Below are 19,230 nucleotides of genomic sequence, written 5' to 3' on the forward strand. Positions count from 1 at the left end.
ATTAAGTTTCTCAAAAATGCATAATTAATCATAAACTCTTAGCTCCTAGCAATTTAATTGTATCATAAACTAGAGACTTTGATTTAAGCAAGAAAAAAAAAAGCATTTTTTTGAAGGAGCATTTACCAAAATAAAACACACGATGTCAAAAAGCATAAACACGTGATAAAAGCAAGAGGAGAGAGAGAGAGAGAGAGAGAGAGAGAGAGAGAGAGAGTGAGGTATAAAGAGTTAAAAGAGGAAAGGAAGCTCTTTTCTAATTATAGCTGCCCGAAAATCTTGTGGGTCGGGTCTGATTCTGTGAATTGAAGTCATAATTGATTGTTGCTTCTTCTTCTTTCTGACCACTGCAGTGCATAGAGAGAGAGAGAGAGAGAAGAAGAAGAAGAAGAAACATGGGTTGGATTCCATGTTCTGGAGGAGCTTCAGGCACTAAGAATAATAAGAAGAAGAAGATAAAGGAGAATATTGATAAGATTGATCAGATCAAACCTTCTCAAGGTACACTCTTATTGTTGTTTGTTTTTTCTTCAAATTATTAATGAGATTATTTACTGGTTATAAAATATGTCTTATACTAATTTATCTCTTGCTTTCTATTGGGTTTCTTTCAAAATTCGAAATTGGAGTAGTTTTCTGTGTTTGGTGTCTTGAATGTGTGAACTTTCCTGATTAAGATATTTGGGATTTGATCTAGTTAATGAATGCAATCCTTTTGAGAGTGATTCTTGTTCAGGAAAGTGTCTATATTTGCCTATTCAGCCTAATAATAACCAATCAAAATCTTAGAATAACTTCAATTTAATTGTAGTAAAATGTTTTTTTGTCTTTTTAATGTGTTACTTCAATGACTAATGATGCTCATAAGAGTTATTCTCCTTTTTGGGGTGGGAACATTGGAATCTGAAAAATGTATAATCTATTAACATATTTAATTATATCCTAAGAAAGTTCTTGAATTTGAAGGACTTGTGTATTAGCACTTTGATTGTATATTTTGTCATTTTATATTGACTTGTATTCTTATCTTGGATACATTCCATTGTTGATTGGTGTATTGCATGTATAAAGGTGATGCTCTAAGTTACAACATAGAAGAGATCGAGTTAATAAACTTATCTGAAATTATCTTCTTTATGTGTTATTTTCTTTCAGCTAATCGGTTTCCTCAGTTGCAAAGTATACACCAACTCACCAAGCTTAAATTTGTACTATTAATAGTCATTTGAAACTATGCATCCTTAACTTGCACATGTTTGCACTATCTTAATTTTTCTTCTTCTAGGACTTGGAAAATGCTATGTAGTGTTTATATGATTCCGAGAGATCGAATAAACATGGGTTAGTCTTAGATTCATATCATAGATGTCAAGTATAAACATGCTGTCACTTTTGCTTCTCCCCTCTTACCAGATTATTCTGGTCACTTGAGTACAGGGAAGTTGAAGAGGAACTTATCTACAAGTTCCAAGGATACATCTAAAAATGGGAACCCCGATCATATTGCTGCGCAGACTTTCTCATTCCGTGAGTTAGCAACGGCTACTAGAAATTTTAGAGCAGAATGTCTTTTAGGTGAGGGAGGTTTTGGTAGAGTTTACAAAGGGCGTTTGGAAAGTATTAATCAGGTGAGTCTATCTTCTCATGATTTATTTGTTTATTATGAAGAATAGGAGAAAGTTGCAGAGCCATGAAGTAATTCTTCCTTTTCTATGGTATCCATCATTCCCCTTATTCTGCATTTATCTCTTCTAATTCAGAATAATAGATTGAGTTTAGCCAAGGTGAAAATCGGCATAAAATTTGTGTAGATGGAGTTCTCAACGCGTTTCATCTTTTCTAAAATGTTGAATATAGGTTGTCGCAATTAAGCAACTTGACCGAAATGGACTGCAAGGGAATAGAGAATTCCTTGTTGAAGTTTTGATGTTAAGTCTACTTCACCACTCTAACCTTGTCAACCTTATTGGTTATTGTGCTGATGGAGATCAAAGGCTTCTAGTTTATGAATATATGCCATTAGGATCCTTGGAAGACCACTTGCATGGTATTTCTACTATGCAAGATAATTTTCGTTCTCTCTTTAGATTCTCTGTTGTATCGTCTTCAAGTCATATTGGTCATATATGTTTGATTTGCAGATATTCCTCCTGGCAAGAAACAACTTGACTGGAACACACGAATGAAAATAGCTGCCGGGGCAGCAAAGGGATTGGAATACCTACATGACAGAGCTAACCCACCTGTCATATACCGAGATTTAAAGTGCTCCAACATTTTGCTCGGTGAAGGGTACCATCCAAAGTTATCTGATTTCGGTTTGGCTAAACTTGGTCCAGTCGGGGAGAACACCCATGTATCAACAAGGGTTATGGGAACCTATGGATATTGTGCTCCAGAGTATGCAATGACTGGTCAACTGACTCTGAAATCAGATGTTTATAGCTTCGGCGTAGTTCTTCTGGAAATAATTACTGGAAGGAAAGCGATTGACAATTCAAAATCTGCAGCAGAGCAGAATCTTGTTGCATGGGTAAGAAACTCCTAGTTATTTCATCTTATAGAATTGGTTGATGATTTGAAAGCAGCAGATAAAAGATGAGCTATCAAACTACTTAGACAAAACCTTAAACTCAGACAGTGGCATACTCTTGCTTGAATGGCATTAAATTTCTGGTTTCATGCACAACAAAAAGTGGTTAAACTTAAGAAGTAACTAGTGTGGATAAAGTAAAGGGAGGGATAGGCAATTTCAGGATTATTCTCTTGCATATTTGTACTGAGCCTGAAATTTGTGGCAAGAAATCATTTGCATTCCAATATTTAAAGTAACTAAACATAGTACATAATTAAGGGTGGACATTGCTTTGAAAGAATATTTGGCATAGTGAAAAGAATTTGAAGCTGATATTTTCTTCTTTGGTTTAGTTCTTTCTTATGGTTTTCCCTTCTTTTATGAGGAGTTCCTATTTCTCTGATGGTTAGTGAACTTTTAAAGTTGTATATCGCATAGTCATTCTTTAACAACAAGCTTTTGAATCATCTGTAGTATGTCATAATGAAATTTGATATACATGAGTTGATCTATGCTCCTTATTTGAGTAGTAACTTATGGAATACTCTGATTTAATTGCAGGCTAGACCTTTGTTTAAAGATAGAAGAAAATTCTCACAAATGGCTGATCCAATGCTCCAAGGTCAATATCCTCCAAGAGGGTTATACCAAGCCCTTGCTGTTGCAGCAATGTGTGTTCAAGAGCAGGCTAATATGAGGCCAGTTATAGCTGATGTTGTCACTGCTTTGTCTTACCTTGCTTCACAAAGATATGATCATATTACACAAAATGCTCAAAACTCTCACTCTTCTCCTAATACTCCTCCTAGAACAAGGAGAGGACAATGATATAGAGCTCAATCAATGGTGGCCAATGGTGGCCTTCTCAACAAGCTTCAAGATATATATTTATAGATGTTAATATCACATTGTCCTTTGGTGGTGTTTTTTCAGTTCAGAGCATAATTGTGACAAACCTTGTAAAATTTTGTTCCTTTTCTGGTGCACAAAACTTCCCATGTGTTTCCTTTTGGAGCTAAGATAGTATTTCCACATCTTTTTCTCTAAATTTGTTTTGAAGATTAAATTGTTGGGTTCATAATTGATGTGCCTTCTTCTGTCTATGCAATAGTGTTCTACTGGTGTACCAGAAACGAATTAGTTCTTTATCTCTATAAGATGAAGATATACCCTTAGTTAATGGATATTCCCAAATACTCAAATGATGCATATCTAAAAGTAAATAAAATTACAAAATAACATAAGCCATTATTCAAGAGGATTTGATTTTTTATTTATATAGAGATATATAATTATTGTAGGATAATACAAGTGATCAGTGCATAAACATCACTATACATTAAACAAGCTTCTACAGCAACATCACTGACATCAAATCCAAACAAACCAACAAACATTTGACTAAAGAAACATCCCACAAACACACTTTATTGGCAACAATCTATATCTTAGAGGATGCTTCCTGCAACTTAATTTTCACTGTTGAGCCTGCAAGGTACAAGTACAAAACCTTAGAAGAACAGACAGAAGAAGAAAATTATCAATATTATTCAAAATTGTGAGATATGTGGACACTGTATATAGTACCAAAAAACGTTTCTTGAAAAGATCCACTACTTCCTTAGGATCAAGTCTTGTTTGTGTATAAGCATCAATCTTGTTGAGCTCCTGTAAAAGAAACATTGAATCACAAAAATGAATATATCTTCTGTAGTAAATACTCTGAAATAGTTAGTAACCAGGTCCAAAGATGATAGTATCACTATTTAGTTCATCCAAAGCTTTCTGTTACTAATAATGTATGAAGCACGGATAAGGATACGTGTGTAGGATACGATACGTATCCGATATATCGACACACATTTTTTCTAAAATATAGGATACGATATGTTTAGAGATATGTGTATAAAATAGTAAAAATATATAAAATATGATAAAATTATAAGTGTAAATCAAAATATCTAAAGTAGAAAATATAATGGAAATTGTAAATCATTGTCCTTCAAAATTCCAAGTATCAAAACTAGAAAATATAGTAGAATAATTCATAAAATTGATAAAATGTATCTTATCCTATTTTTTTGTTGAAAACATAGCAGATACATATCTTCATCTTTATTTTATTTATTTATTTATCTTAAATTTTTGGATACTTTAGGGATATGTATCATTCACGAATCCGAGCTATCCATGTCAGATACGTGTCCGACACCGACACGTAAGGGTGTTCAATGTATCCGTTCTTCGGAGCCAATAATAAGTCATTGAAAGATATTAATTAGTGTTAAACTGAAGGACTTAATTGGTGATTTAAGTCCTTACAAGGACTAATGTGATGTCTTAAATCTTTGAATGTACTTCATAGGTGAATGATGAAACTATTCTCTATGGAGGACTAAGTTCAAGGTTTACTCTATACCTCAACCCATAGTGCAAGTTTAGGCCTCCCTTCAGTTATGTCATGCTTCAACACATCAGAATATACAAGATGGAATCTTTCAATAAAAGGAGCATAGGCAATATCCACCTGATAGTCACAATTATTCACAAAATTACATGAGAAGAAAGCTACAGTCATGGATATTATCATTCATATACTGTTTTTGTACTCAAGTCATGCCTACTTTGATGCTTTTTTTCGTCAAATCGTCGTGCACTGTAATATGAATTCGGAATAATTTTTTGACCACCAACAATGCGTTGGTCTAGTAATTTAAGATTCTGCTATATCCCCAGAATGGCCAAAAGGTCAAGGGTTCGATTCCTAGAAACCCTCGGTGATACCAAAAAAGAATAGTCGGGTAGACAATCTACCAAAAAAGCAGCTAAATGAAATGGGAAAATCTAAAGATTACTGATTTCAACTTACCCAACTAAACTGGCCAAGAAAGAATGGCCCATCATCAAATTTACCAAGAGCATTCTCTAAGTATTCCAAGACAGGACCTGATTCAAATGAACACTTCTGAAAGTTAATATTATACTCACTTGAATAACATTTTTTCTCTACCTATAAACTTAAAATCTTACTGGCTCTTTGTATTGAATCTTCATTCAGTGTAGTGTACAACGGTTTAGTGAATGTACCAACATAGGAAATTAACTCCTCCGCGAACTCTTTCTTCGCAGAATCCTAAAGAAAAAGAAACATTACCCATTGAACAATAAATAGATATAAGAGGGAAGTAGCAAAAGCATGTGTATAGTTCTTACAGTGGGAACAAGAGATGGTCCCTCAAAGTTGGCATCGATATAAGTAATCAAATCGAGACTTTCTCCCAAGACTTTTCCATTGTGCTCCAAAGATGGCACCTATAACATAACAAGAAAGTCATGAACCAAATTATCAGAAAAATTAACATAGAAAAAGAGGTACAAGTAGATCAAATTCACAAAGATGCACACACCTTGTTTTCAGGGTAGACTTTCTCCTTATACCAAGCAGGCCTGTTTTGAAGGTCAATAGGAACCAGTTCAATCTTGTCTTGTAGTCCCTGTAGTAATAACCATATGATCACTAATCAAAAAACAGAAAAACCTTATAAATTCAGGGCTGTTTAGGATTCTCCAAAATTGATCATGGTTTCATGGGTAGCACAATTGTTGTCCCACAAGTTGGGGTACACATCTGCTGTCCCTCTCCTTTGTGTCATTCCATGTGCCAGGAGATATGATTGGCCATAAAAATATTTAACAAATGCAATTTTAACTTTAATATATTTTTTTCAACCAATCAGAACCGATAGTACATGGAGTGGTACAAAAAATGAAACAGCAGATGTGCTCCCCACAAGTCGTGTCACTACATGTACCCTAAAAAGTTAATAATTAAGTATTATTTTTTTGACTAATCAGAGTTGATGGTACATGCAGTGACACACAATTTGTAGACAGCAGATGTGTATTCGGTTTCATGAGAAGCTAAAATTTCAGCTTCTATTAAAAGCTAAATTTCACTTTTTCCTTTCTACTTCAGATGAACATCTGTATAAGCATTTAACCTAACAAACAAGCAAGCCCTTCAAATAGGGATAAACAACGGAGGATCAAATAAAGTGTAATAATATAAATTTATGTAATAAATAAAATCAAGGTGGGTCATTAATAAAATATGATAGAGCTTTCACAAAATAAAAAGAGTTTAAACTGATGGCGTAAAGTTTTCTATACTTTAAGTATATCATCCGCAATTGATTTATATTAGTTTTGTTCGTAAGCATATCATCCACAATTGTTTTCTATAGGGTAAGTTTTGTAAGTTTCCCGTTAACATATGAATGATGAATGATTTGTTGATAGTGTAAAAAACACTTACATTATTACTGTATACATATTAAATCCAAATAAAAATAAAAATAAAATAGTAGAGAGAGGAAATGAAGAATAACCTTGTAGTTCCTAGCGATCCATGGACGTTGTGCAAAGGGACAGAGATAACTGATGTACAACCTAAGACAAAAACAATCCAAACATAATAACATGCTAACAAAAACATGATATAAGTGATGAATTAGATAAATAAAATTAAAATTAAAAATAGTGAACCTTGTAGTTCCATCAAAAATAGGAGGTGGATCTGAGGTGGCAGTTAAAGGTGGAGGACGATTTTGTTGAACACTGCTAAATCAAAAGAAGATTAGAGTTAAAGAATAAAATAATAAGAGGAAGAAGAAGATTGTGGATATGAATAAATGTAAGTCTTACGCAGTTGCCATTGAAATGATGCTAATTGTAGTTCTTGATTGAGAATGAGAAATTGGGAATATACATATATATAATGTGTAGTGTAATAATCTTTCTTAAATATTTATATAATGACTAAAGAATATAATATTCAGATTTTAGTGATAGGTTCTATAGGAACTCGACGATCCTATTTGGTCAAATACCTAGCGAAAACTCATGTTTTTTGGATAACAAATCTAAGGGTTTTCTTATTGATGATAGTGAACGAATTCACCGTTATATGATTGACCGACGACTACCCGTGATTTCGGTTTCATGCAGGTAAATTGCAACCTAGAATCTGAACCGAGGACGGGTTTTTGGAGTTAGCTCACCCTCGCAGGATCGCGATCCTTTGTCCGGGCTATTGTAGCATGTGTGTGGTATTGGTATAGGAAACAAATCTATTGTCTCACAAGTTGTACCACTGTATATATTATGAGTCTGTGATTGGTAAAATATATTTTTTAAGTTAAAAAATTAATAATTAACTATTTTTTTGATAAATCACAACTGATGACACATCTAATGATACAACATGTATGACAACATATGTGTATCTGTTGGTCTAGTGGTGTAAGACCATGCTAACTAGATCTCCAAGATAACCAAAACGACAAAGTTTTGATTCATAGGAGTAACACTTGTTGAAAAAGACGATCATGAACCTCGAAAATGATTAGTTCCTTACCTAAAAAGGTAAGAGATACCTTTAGTATTTCCAAAAAAAGAATATAACGTTCATTCATTTATAAAAATTTATATATAGTCAATAAATCATTTATTTATATTATTTCTTAATTAAATATGAATAATAAGGAATTGAATAATAATACATAACATTTATATGTATAAATTTGTTCAGTATAAACTTTTTCAGATGATTAATATGAGAATGATAGGATCATATTCTAGAAGACTCTTATGTGTATATATTTTCTTATACAAATGAATGAATCGAAATAGCGTCTAGATTCAAAGGTGTTAGATATAGTCCAAAGGTGATCGTAGAAGTCTCCACTACTCACTATATCTTCTTGCTTTTCCTATTGACACGTCAATGCGTGCGTCACCAATCACACCAAACACTAATCGATTAACTTTAAAGTCTTCAAACAAATAAATTTATAATGATAGTAGGTACATTAAATTTATATAAATTTATTACTTTATAACAAATAATATATTTAGTTGAGTATAAATCTTTATATTAATATAATAAACATAATACAATTAAGGCCATATAAACAACTAAGTTAGATCATATATGGTGAAATGAGTTAGCAATAAATCTTAATGGCTAAGTTAGCAAAATTTCAAGAATTGTGATAATTTCAACTTACCAAACTAAATTGGCCGAGGAAGAATGGTCCATCATCAAATTTACAGAGAGTGTTCTCCAAGTACTCAAAAGCAGCACCTGGTTTAATATATCAAAATTAAATCATCCATTAATTCTATCCATAAAATCTGTTCTTGCATTCAGAAGCTTCAGATCTTACTACAGTTTGTTGTGTATCTCCTTTGAATGAAGAGTGTATGCGGTTGGTGAATGTATTAACATTGTTTACCAGCTCTCGATCATGATCGGGTTCGAATATGGTCGAGTCTCATCGGGTTTATGGTTGGGTTTGAGTTCAAAATTAGACATAGACAATATTTAGGGTCACAAAGGGACCAAACATAACTCGTTCTGACCCGTCCTCTGGTCACTCATTCATCATGATTGTATGTGTTTCTATTCAATTGTGTAGAGAATAATGATACATTTTTTGTTGAACGTATAATTGATTCTCTAATTTTTTCATCATGTATACATGTATCATTGTATACATTAACTTATATTCATAATAATAAGTAATATTGAGAATACTTTATCTAAAATCAATATACATTATATTTAACCGGTCTAGGTCAGGTTCGAATTTAGAGATTGTCTCGATCGATATTTACTTATTTATGGCTTAGTCCGGGTTTAAAAAATGACTCAATCAACATTTAAGTCGAGCAAAGAATAAGTCATAACCTATCCCAACCCGACTTCCCTTACTCTCATAAATGACTTTAAGGGAAAAGGAAGGGAAATTATAGTTCAAGTTGGAAATTTATTGAATGAATGGTTCTTAGTTAAGAAACATGAAATTGACCCAACATAGATAGATGCATACAACATAAATATAAATATGTCAAAATATGAATAAAGATATATTGACGGCCGAGTTTTAGTGAAATTATATAATATATTTACATTTTTTAAATATACACAAATCAACTCTAATTATATACAAAAATAATTGTGACGTGTGTAATTAAGTTAAACAAAATATGATATATTATGAAGACAAATTCAAATAGTATAAAGTTAATATATATTCATTATTTTAGTTAGTTACTATATATTATAAGAATGATTTAAATATTTTTTTAAAATTATTGATGCATTTTGTAACAAACTGAAATAATGGAAGACAATGACTTTTATATTATTTAGATTTGTCTTCAGAACATATCATATTTTGTTTAAATTAATTATACTCATCACCATTTTTTTGTTTAAAAAATTATATTTATCTCTCATACAAAAGTAATAAATATAATATTTATATATAATTAAGTGTGATTTTTTATGTAAGTTTAAAATATGGAGGAATAATTTGTATATTTTACTAAAACTGAGGAATATGCGTGTAATTTACTCAAGAAAAAAATAATATCCGTAAACATAAAAAGTGACATTTTTATGAGACATTAGGCATGCGTTTAGTAAAGATTATGTTTTTGGTTTCAGTGTATAAAATGCGAAATTATAATATGTTTATGTTTAGATATATTAGCTGAAAACTGAATATAAACTAATATGTTTTATTTGGATAATATATAAAGATTGTTTTTAGACAGTAAATTACAGAAAATAGTATGAACTTATTTGTTTATGTTGTAATTATTTTGGTTGTTTTTACATTATTTTTTTTAATATTTATCATCATATATATTTTAAAAAATTTAATATTGCATAGCGTACGCTAAAAAATATATTAAAATAAAATATATAAAATATCAATATTAAAAAACAACATAACACAAATAAACAGAAGTTGTTAAACTTGAATTACACAATTCACAAAATAAATAATACATAAATATCAAGTTTAATGCAAAAAAATTAGTAAGTTATAGTGATAATGTGAAAAATTATGAAGTTTAATGGAAAAGTAAAAATGATGAGAGAAATAAAATTATGATGAGGTAAAATGAGAAATAGAAATTTTTTAAAAAACAAGCTAATAAAAAATAAACAAATTCATGATTTTGAAGCTTATACTTTTAGCTTAGTTTTTCAAAAAATCATTGAATTTATAATATTATTTGGTTGTCTAAATACATAATTTAAATTTTAAGCTTATTTTTCAAAAAATAAATAAAACCTAAATTTTTTAAGACTTATCAAACATGCACTAATAATATTATTTTGAAGGGATGGTAATTCATTAGTATCCTTCTATTAATGATTTAGTCACCTGACACATATAAATCTTAAATCAATTATTATTTATTAATAAATAATGTATACTCTATGAAATATATAACTATGAATATAATGAAATAAAAATCTTACATTAACAATTTTTCTAATTTTTATACAAATATTAGACTATTTTTAAATATGTTTTCATTTTGTGTGTGACCTCAAATAATATGATCCACCTCACATGAAATTGAATAAATATTTTTTCATCACCAAATAAATCTATATATTAACAATATAAAGATTTATATAAATGTATTTTATTACCTACTATTCATTTGAATTATCTTTTTAAAAAATCAACAATAATTAAATATTAAAAATAATAAATTATGTAATAATAATATACAAAATTTATATTGGGTGATGTTGAGAGTCATGTATCCATTTATTAAGAGTTGTGAGATTGAACATAAAAATCTCCCGCGGTCTTTCATTCTCTTCCAATTCCACTTTCCAATGGCTACCACCACCACCAACAACCCTCCCAACGCCGCCGCCGACGAATCCAATCCAGCTCTGGCACTTGCTTCCGATTCCGGGAACGATTCCTCGCTTTCTGATGCAGACAAGAAGAATCGCCGTGCTGAGCGATTTGGGATTACTCTCCAATTGTCTGAGAAAGAGAAGCGTAATTCCCGAGCTGAAAGGTTGAACCTTTTCTCTATACAAAATCAGGGTTTTTATTTCATAACATTGGGGTTCCAATTTTTTAATTCAATATCTCTCCATTTCAATCTTAAATTATTTTTCCTTATCTAATATACATTCAGTGATTCACATTATCTCTCCCTTTAAAAACTAATTAGATATTGTATTAGGGTATCATTTAGTTTTGAATAGAATAAAGTAATGTAATGCTGAAATTGATTTTTGTGTTTATTTCAGGTTTGGCATCACTAGTTCTACAACACAGGGATCAGAGACATCAAATGCAGAGGAACTGAAGAGAAAGGCTAGGGCAGAGAGGTTTTCACTTTTCAACTTTTCTAATTTCTTATATTAAGGTTATGGCTATTATTTTGGAAGTGTTTGGTGAAGTTAATTGGTCAAGTAAAGTGTAAATGACTGAAAAGATCATAGCTTATAACCCATAAAGAGACCATTAATGAGCTTATAAGCTAGTCAACTAGCAAGATACCTTGCATAAGGGCTTATTTCAATAAGTTACTTATAAGCTCGTATTTGATCAGCTCCATGAGATAGCTTATGAGCTATGGGCTTATTTCATTTTACACTTATTAGCTAGCTTATCTGCTAATATTACCAAACGGTTCCATTTCAACCATCTCGCTTATGAACTAATATCACTAAACATTTCTAATTCAACCAACTAGCTTATCAGCTGCCAATTCCGCTCCTAGCTTATAAGCTTCAGCTAACTTATAACCTTCCACCTAACTTATAAGTCTTTACCTAGCTTATCTGCTAGTTGTGCCAACTGCCAATCAAAGCCCTTACTAAACAAGGCTACTAGCTTATTTTTGGTCAAAGAAGCTTGTTGACTACTAGCTTAGTTCTTGCAAGTTTTTTCACTACTATAGCTAACTTATAATCCCTTCAAGAATGTTGCAAACATACTAACTTGAAGAATCACTTTTAACATTTATAGCTTGTTTGGTTGGGCCTTAGTGCTTTACTAAAAACCTTCATATGAAAAAAGCTGAAATTCAGCTTTTAGGGGAAGCTAATTAGGAAAACGTTTTTGCCAAAATTGATTTTGGAGAATCAGTTTTTTTGAGAATCCTAAACAAATGGCCCCTAAATCATGGCTTTTTGCACTGCAAATATAACTGAACACTATTACCAATCCTGCTTCACAGGTTTGGGGTGCCCGGTCCAACCACAACTGCTGAAGAGGAGGCAAAGAAGAAAGCTCGGCTTGCCAGGTTTTCACCAGCTTCAAAGGCCACTGCTGACCCTGTGGAGGAAGATAAAAGGAAAGCAAGGGCGCTCAGGTAGTTTCATATTGTATTTTGTTTCACCCACTTTCATATTGTATCTTATAAAATCTCTGTTCTCTCCTCCCAGGTTTTCGAATCCATCATCAGGTTCCTTATCACAAGTTAATGGCGAGGGAAGCATTGAGCCAGTAAGCCCCTTTGGTCACTTCCAATACTTTGACTAATAGGAAGGTGAAAAAAGTTTATTCTTGTGTTGACTAATATGTTTTCCGGTTCTATACTAGAACACGGTTATTGCAGGCAAAGCCGGAGGAGGAGATTGAATGGAAGATTGCATCTTTTGTTGTAGGAAATTTTCTTGTAAGTTACCTTATTCTGCAAGTTCTTATTCCAAATAAATAAATGGTCTTTTGGTTAATTACATATCTCAAATTTAACTAACCTGATTTGTGATATTATTTCCTTTTATTTGACAACTTTTTCCTTCAACTTTTCTGTAGTTCTAGCTTTTTAACAGTTCAAGTTCTCAGAGTGGCCTCCATCTCTCATTTTTGAAGTGACACCTTTCTCTAAGTCATGGCAAAGATTCAAATGGTGTTAAAAAGCTTTATTTTGTTTTTTTGGTGTTGGCTTGGGTAAATCAATGCCATATTCTTAGTGTTACTTAATCTACCTTGATAATTAGTGGAGCACATCTGTTGTCCCACAATGTGTGTCACTCAATGTGTCAATGATTATGTTTTGGGACATTAGATGTCTACCTGATAATTAGCGGATTTTTGCAATGCTAAATACCGATAGTTTAATTTTTTTCGACTATTTGATTTTTGTTAATATACCGTTCGTTAATCTAGTTAGTAGTTACTATTGGTATAGGCTAAGGCCTTGTTCTATTTATCAACGAACAAGTTCAGATATTGCCTCACATGAATCAAAGGTCAAACTACAAATTCATCAAAAAATGTAGGAAGAGAAAAACACAAGAAAAGAGTATGACCAAATCCCAAAATTGAAAAGCTAGAACTGAAAGCAAATCTCTATCTCACATGCTTCTTGTGATAAGCAAAGCCACACCACAATTCACAATAACTTTCTTTGCCAATGATCTCATTAGCTTATTCTTTCACAATTGCGTTTATCCTATCTATGTTCATGTTTCATAAAATATATGAAAGGAATTACTCATAAAAGTAACATCGCGAGAATATAAAATTGTGAATGTTGGATTACCATAGAAAGTATGAAATGACTTTTATAACCTCCTTTGTTTAACCTTTGATTTTCAATCAATAACATCTAAAAAAATAATTTTATTCCCAAAAATATATATTATATCAAGGAAATATATAATAATCAAATTTGAAAATGGCTCTCAAACATAAAGATGAAATTACGGACCTGGTGGCTGATATTGTAATGGTGGATCTGGGTCCATGCTTTTAGAATCACTGTTAATTGGGACTGAAAGTTTTAAGAATTCATTGAACAAATCTAAATCTAAATAACAAGATATTTAGACCCAAAATTCCGTCCTAAATCCTTATATATATATATATAAAGTAACATAAATATATTATAATGTAATGTTATATTGATTAAACAATTATTACTACATATTAAATAAATTTTCTATTATCATAATGTTGAAATAATGACTTTATTTTTTATATTTATTTATATAAAAGAATCATGTTTAATAGACAATTTAATTTATAATTTATAGTTTTTTTTCTCTATTTGATTGTATAAATTCTAAATGACATATATGATTGCAAGAAAATAGATTACCCTCACAATTATTTCTAAAACATAATATTAAAATCCCCACTCAAACATCATATTCTATCAAATATGTGCCAAAAAAAACATTGCAAAGAAAGGAATAGCACCTAACTAAGTAAAACGCAACGTTTAAGAAAATTACGAATATAAAAAGAGAAAAGGACTGCATTACGTGGAACGCAGCGTTTAAACTTGAGTTAGGTCTTCTTCTACATTTGCAGCTTCCGTTACACTCACCTATCTCAATTTCTTACCAGGTTCCTTTCAATTATTACGTTCTTTTCATTTTATTCACATCAATTACAAAAATAACTCACTTTTTTTGTATTTATGTTAATAACTCACTCTAATTGCAATTTGAATGTTTTTGTAAATAATGTATAATTATGTTTATTGTAATTGAAGAATATCAACCTCATCTAAGAAGGTTTCAGGCTCTTATTGTGAAAGGAAAATAAAATTGTGATTTGGTTGATTTAAATAATCTGAGGTTGTTCTTATTAATTGAACCATACATGCTTTTTTTTTTGTATTAAAATTATTCAATGTTGTACATAAAGTTGTAAATATGTTAGAAAAATCTGTCTAGGCTCTGGAATGATGCAATTTTGCAGGAAGTGGAAGTGTGAAATCTCTTATAGGATTAGAAGAGTGTGGCGAAAGTAATTCCGAGGATCGAACGTTCTTTGATTAATTTTGTTTTTTCTAATGTACTATATGGTTTGTTCAGTCCTTTGATTAATTTTCTATGCGCTTTCTTTGATTGATTTTGTTTCCCAGTGTTATGAATCATGATCTGAGCTACAATATCCATAATGCTGTAGAATGTAGAGTGTTGACATAGATTATCATTTCGTATTTAATTAGTCGTATTGTATATTACGGTAGGTTTCTCGGAAAGATTCTGAAATGGACGAGAAAGGAAATCATCTGGAATCAAATGCTGCAGCATTAAGCGCTGGTGGAGATCCCATTAGTGTAATTGAGGGGGTGCCTGATATAATTGCCAGCAACAGCACTATTTTTCCTGGTGATGCTTCAAGTGCTGACCCTGCTATTGTAATTGATGGAGTGCCTGACATAATTGGCAACAATGACAATATTCCTCCTGGCGACGCTTCCAGTGCCGAGTCTGCTATTGTAATTAATGAGGTAGCAGACATAATTCCCAGCAACAAAACTCTTCCTTGTGGTGATGCTTCAAGCGCTGCTGAAACGCATGGGCCTTCTGGTTTGGGTAAATGGTTGGTAGGGAGGAAAGTTCGAAAGTGGTTCGAGGGACGATATTATGCAGGCGAGGTAACAAAGTTTGAAAAGTGGTACAGGGTTCTATATGAAGATGGTGAGTCTGAAGATCTTGATTGGGTGGAGTTAGAAGAGTTGCTTGTTCCTTCGGATGGTAAGGTTCCGCTTAAAAAATTGGCAAAGAGGGTTCTTAAGGAAAATAAGAAATCTGCTGGTAATGCAGGGAAGAATATAGATCTTTCAGAAAATCCCCAAATCAAAAGGACAACAAAAGGAAAGTACACCATACTTCCATATAAAGAGAGGCTTTACTTTAAAATTTAGGGATTTGTAATTTGTAGATATGAGTTATGTAACACCAGTACTGGGAAATTAGTGCTGATAGAAACTAAAGAAATGTTATATCAGTGGGGTTATTGTTGTTTTGTAGTCCTGTTGAGGAATTGGTCCCTCAGGAAATTCTAAAGTTTGTTGTGTTATTAAATTTGATTGATATTGTTTTTTATTATGATTTAATATGTATGCAAGAGTTTTTTTAGACAGTCAAGTTAATTATCTATGATTCATTTGCATTATATTATGTGATGATTAACATATGAATGGTGAATAATGCATTAGCAGTGTAAAAAACTCGTACAATATCATAGATATCAAACTCTTTTTACTTTTGTTTTGTTTTTTACAACATTGACAATGAGGTTTGAAAGTATTGGTTGATATTGTTTTGTACTTGTCTATTTGGTGGATTGTATTACTATGATGCTTTCAACAACATTCACTAATGTTCTGTTATGTAAATGTAATCACATAACTACAAATGCTGATGTCTCAGTAGATTATGTGAGTGGATAAAAGTATATTCGGACTATTTGGTGAATCTTTTTTTTGGTTTCCAACAGGTATCCGAGCCGGAAACATTCACAGGTATGTGGGGTTAACTCTCCCAACATGCATTTTTTCCATCCACGAGACTCGAACCCGGGGAACGGGGAAGCCTATGTCAATGTTTGTATCAAATTGTGGGTGGAAAATACTTGGTGGCTTATTCTTTGTACCATTGTTAAGGGTATAACAAAATGGCAATGGATAAAGTTGCAAATCATTCTCAATGGGAAACGGGGAATCCTATGTCAATGTTTGTTTAAGAGAAAAAACATTGTTGGAATTTTTTTATTTTTTATTTTCCTAGGGTAACTTGTTGATAACATGAAACTTATTGGAAACATTCTTCAAAGTTGAAACGAAATGAAATTCAGTGCTTTAAATTGATGGGTCTGAGGTAAAGTTTGTGTATGACTTTAGATAAACTTGATTTAGTAGAATGTTTCAAATGAAATGGTCTATATTTGAAAACTTGCATGTAGAAGTTTATATTAAAATTTAGAGAATAATGTATCTCCTTATATAAGGAGATAACTTATCTCCTCTAGCCAGTAAAAATGTGACATGTGTGCTATTTTTTTATTTTTAAAAATATTTTTATAGAAAATGACGAAACATGACACATGTCATAATTTCACTGGCAGGAGGAGATAACTTATCTCCTTATACAAGGAGATACTCCATTTAATGTAAACTTTCAATCGAAACGCAAAAACTACTCTTCATAGCTTTCACTATAACCAACCAAGTTGCACACTAACCGTTAAAAAGTCTGCAAAAACAAAATCAACTTTAAGAAAGAAATAAAAAACCAAACAAGTAAAGAATCGATGTTGGTTAAAGTACTACATAGTTAACTCTTCTTAAGCAAAGTCTCAGGTTTGAATCATATAAATGAAAAAATATTCATTATAACAGTTAGCATCACATACTTGTAAATATTCCTGATTAAACATGATTATCTCAAATGTGAGAATACTATCAAAAAAAGAATCACTAAAGGTTAATAATGACAAATAAAACATGACATAGTAATTAGCAGTGATGTCATGAATGACGTGATTATTAAAATTTTATTATTATTCTGGTCACTGAAAGCAAAGGTATGATACCCTTAAAAACGGGATGGACATATACTCTCCTTAAAAACGGGACGGACATATACTCTCCTAAAACATTGTACTACTTTATGTGTCACTGCTTCTGAGTGATGAAAACAATAATCAATTATTAAAATTTTAATTTAAATATATATTTTTAACCAATCATAAACAATGACACATGAAATAGTATACTTTATAGGACAACAGATGTACTCCTTAAAAGGACCTTACAACAACAAAACCACGATAACTAGGAACATGGACATTAGATGAATATTGGTCAAATACCCACTACCGGTTTACCACAAATTCAATTACCAAATTTTATTATAGAAAATTGACATTTATTTATTATTACATCATTCATAATTAATATTATATTATTATTGATATTTTAAAATAAATAATATATTAATTATATATAAATCTATACATTGAAATCAAAAAATCGAAAAGAATAATAAATCCGATAAAAACAAAAAAGGTAACAAGATTTGTGTGAGAACAATGTGAACCGTCCCCATTAATGCCAAGGACAGTAGGACATGTCCTAACTAATCACTTCCTTTATTGCTACCGTCCTCGGTCGTACGTTCGTTCAGTTAGTGTCAGAACATGTTTGTTCACTTTTTATATTAAATTAATCAAATTGCATAATAATTTATTATTTTTGTGTGTGTAAGGGTGACCCTACCTTATGGTGAAAGACAATAAATCCCTAATCTCAAGGTCAAGGACTCAACTATTCATCATGTGTGTCATATCTAAATGGGTAATAGTTTAATAATCATGTTACTCTATTTAAGTTTTAAAGAGTACAAAAAGATTGTCCTTCAAATAATATTTAAAAAGGAATAAAAAATGAAGCTATTAGTTAACGGTTCTTCAATAAAAACTTTTTCTTTGATGCTAATGTAATTATAAAACTAAAGATTCAAAACATAGTTTCTATTTTTTTAAAACTAACACAACATTACTGAAATAGATCACATCTAATACCGAAGAATTAAGTACTATGACACATGATACAAATAAAATTGTAATAGTTACGATTTTAAGTTATTTTTCAACAAAAAAAATTTTAAATTAAGAAAATTGTATTTCTCCTCATATTTGATTACCATAGAGAAGCTAAATGCTACTAAAATAGTCATTTTTATTTTATTTTTAAAGAAAGTGTTGCATTCAATAAATTAAACTCAAAGTTTTTTAGTTTTTCAATAAAGACTTCATTCATTTAATTTTATAAAACTATACCATGTTTTCACAAGAGACATTGAAGAAAGTTTAATCATATTTAAGCTCAAATTCTGCTTTAAATTTCATTTCATGAGTGAAAAATACTAACAAATATCCATTTTCATGATTAGAAACATTAATATTCTTAATAATAAAGCCATGCGCATGTGATTCCTAAGTACTAACATTAGAAAATGCCAAAAATGATGAACAGACAAAGTATTAGTGACTACACTAGATAATTCACAT

General features: G+C 31.1%; 3 protein-coding genes across 3 annotated transcripts; 2 read left to right on the forward strand and 1 right to left on the reverse strand.

Annotated features, from left to right (window-relative positions):
- LOC109348404 (probable serine/threonine-protein kinase PBL7) lies at positions 181-3,678 on the forward strand. Its single transcript, XM_019588828.1, has 5 exons — positions 181-501; positions 1,438-1,628; positions 1,858-2,047; positions 2,142-2,533; positions 3,137-3,678. Exons 1-5 carry the CDS (start codon positions 396-398, stop codon positions 3,401-3,403), a joined length of 1,146 nt encoding a protein of 381 aa, XP_019444373.1. The 5' UTR covers positions 181-395; the 3' UTR covers positions 3,404-3,678.
- LOC109348406 (glutathione S-transferase L3-like) lies at positions 3,822-7,407 on the reverse strand. The gene is made up of 10 exons (XM_019588831.1): positions 7,280-7,407; positions 7,121-7,192; positions 6,964-7,024; positions 5,983-6,069; positions 5,789-5,887; positions 5,606-5,708; positions 5,445-5,521; positions 4,995-5,102; positions 4,163-4,243; positions 3,822-4,063 (listed from the first exon to the last, which is right to left on the reverse strand). Exons 1-10 carry the CDS (start codon positions 7,288-7,290, stop codon positions 4,052-4,054), a joined length of 711 nt encoding a protein of 236 aa, XP_019444376.1. The 5' UTR covers positions 7,291-7,407; the 3' UTR covers positions 3,822-4,051.
- On the forward strand, positions 11,271-16,262 carry LOC109348403. Its single transcript, XM_019588827.1, has 5 exons — positions 11,271-11,476; positions 11,715-11,795; positions 12,650-12,784; positions 12,858-12,918; positions 15,401-16,262. The coding sequence occupies exons 1-5, from the start codon at positions 11,286-11,288 to the stop codon at positions 16,079-16,081; spliced, it is 1,149 nt and encodes a 382-aa protein (XP_019444372.1). The 5' UTR covers positions 11,271-11,285; the 3' UTR covers positions 16,082-16,262.

Source organism: Lupinus angustifolius, chromosome LG05, assembly GCF_001865875.1.
Source record: "Lupinus angustifolius cultivar Tanjil chromosome LG05, LupAngTanjil_v1.0, whole genome shotgun sequence".
Taxonomy (NCBI): domain Eukaryota; kingdom Viridiplantae; phylum Streptophyta; class Magnoliopsida; order Fabales; family Fabaceae; genus Lupinus; species Lupinus angustifolius.

Excerpts from the sequence above, each read along its gene's own strand:
- LOC109348404 (XM_019588828.1), top strand. The coding sequence starts at position 396 with ATGGGTTGGATTCCATGTTCTGGAGGAGCTTCAGGCACTAAGAATAAT. Across the intron at positions 502-1,437 it reads TCAGATCAAACCTTCTCAAG|GGAAGTTGAAGAGGAACTTA; the intron begins GTACACTCTTAT and ends ACTTGAGTACAG. Across the intron at positions 1,629-1,857 it reads GTTTGGAAAGTATTAATCAG|GTTGTCGCAATTAAGCAACT; the intron begins GTGAGTCTATCT and ends TGTTGAATATAG.
- LOC109348406 (XM_019588831.1), bottom strand. Across the intron at positions 6,070-6,963 it reads GGATCGCTAGGAACTACAAG|GGACTACAAGACAAGATTGA; the intron begins GTTATTCTTCAT and ends TTATTACTACAG. Across the intron at positions 5,888-5,982 it reads AAGTCTACCCTGAAAACAAG|GTGCCATCTTTGGAGCACAA; the intron begins GTGTGTGCATCT and ends GTTATGTTATAG.
- LOC109348403 (XM_019588827.1), top strand. The coding sequence starts at position 11,286 with ATGGCTACCACCACCACCAACAACCCTCCCAACGCCGCCGCCGACGAA. Across the intron at positions 11,477-11,714 it reads CGTAATTCCCGAGCTGAAAG|GTTTGGCATCACTAGTTCTA; the intron begins GTTGAACCTTTT and ends TGTTTATTTCAG. Across the intron at positions 12,785-12,857 it reads AGGAAAGCAAGGGCGCTCAG|GTTTTCGAATCCATCATCAG; the intron begins GTAGTTTCATAT and ends CTCTCCTCCCAG.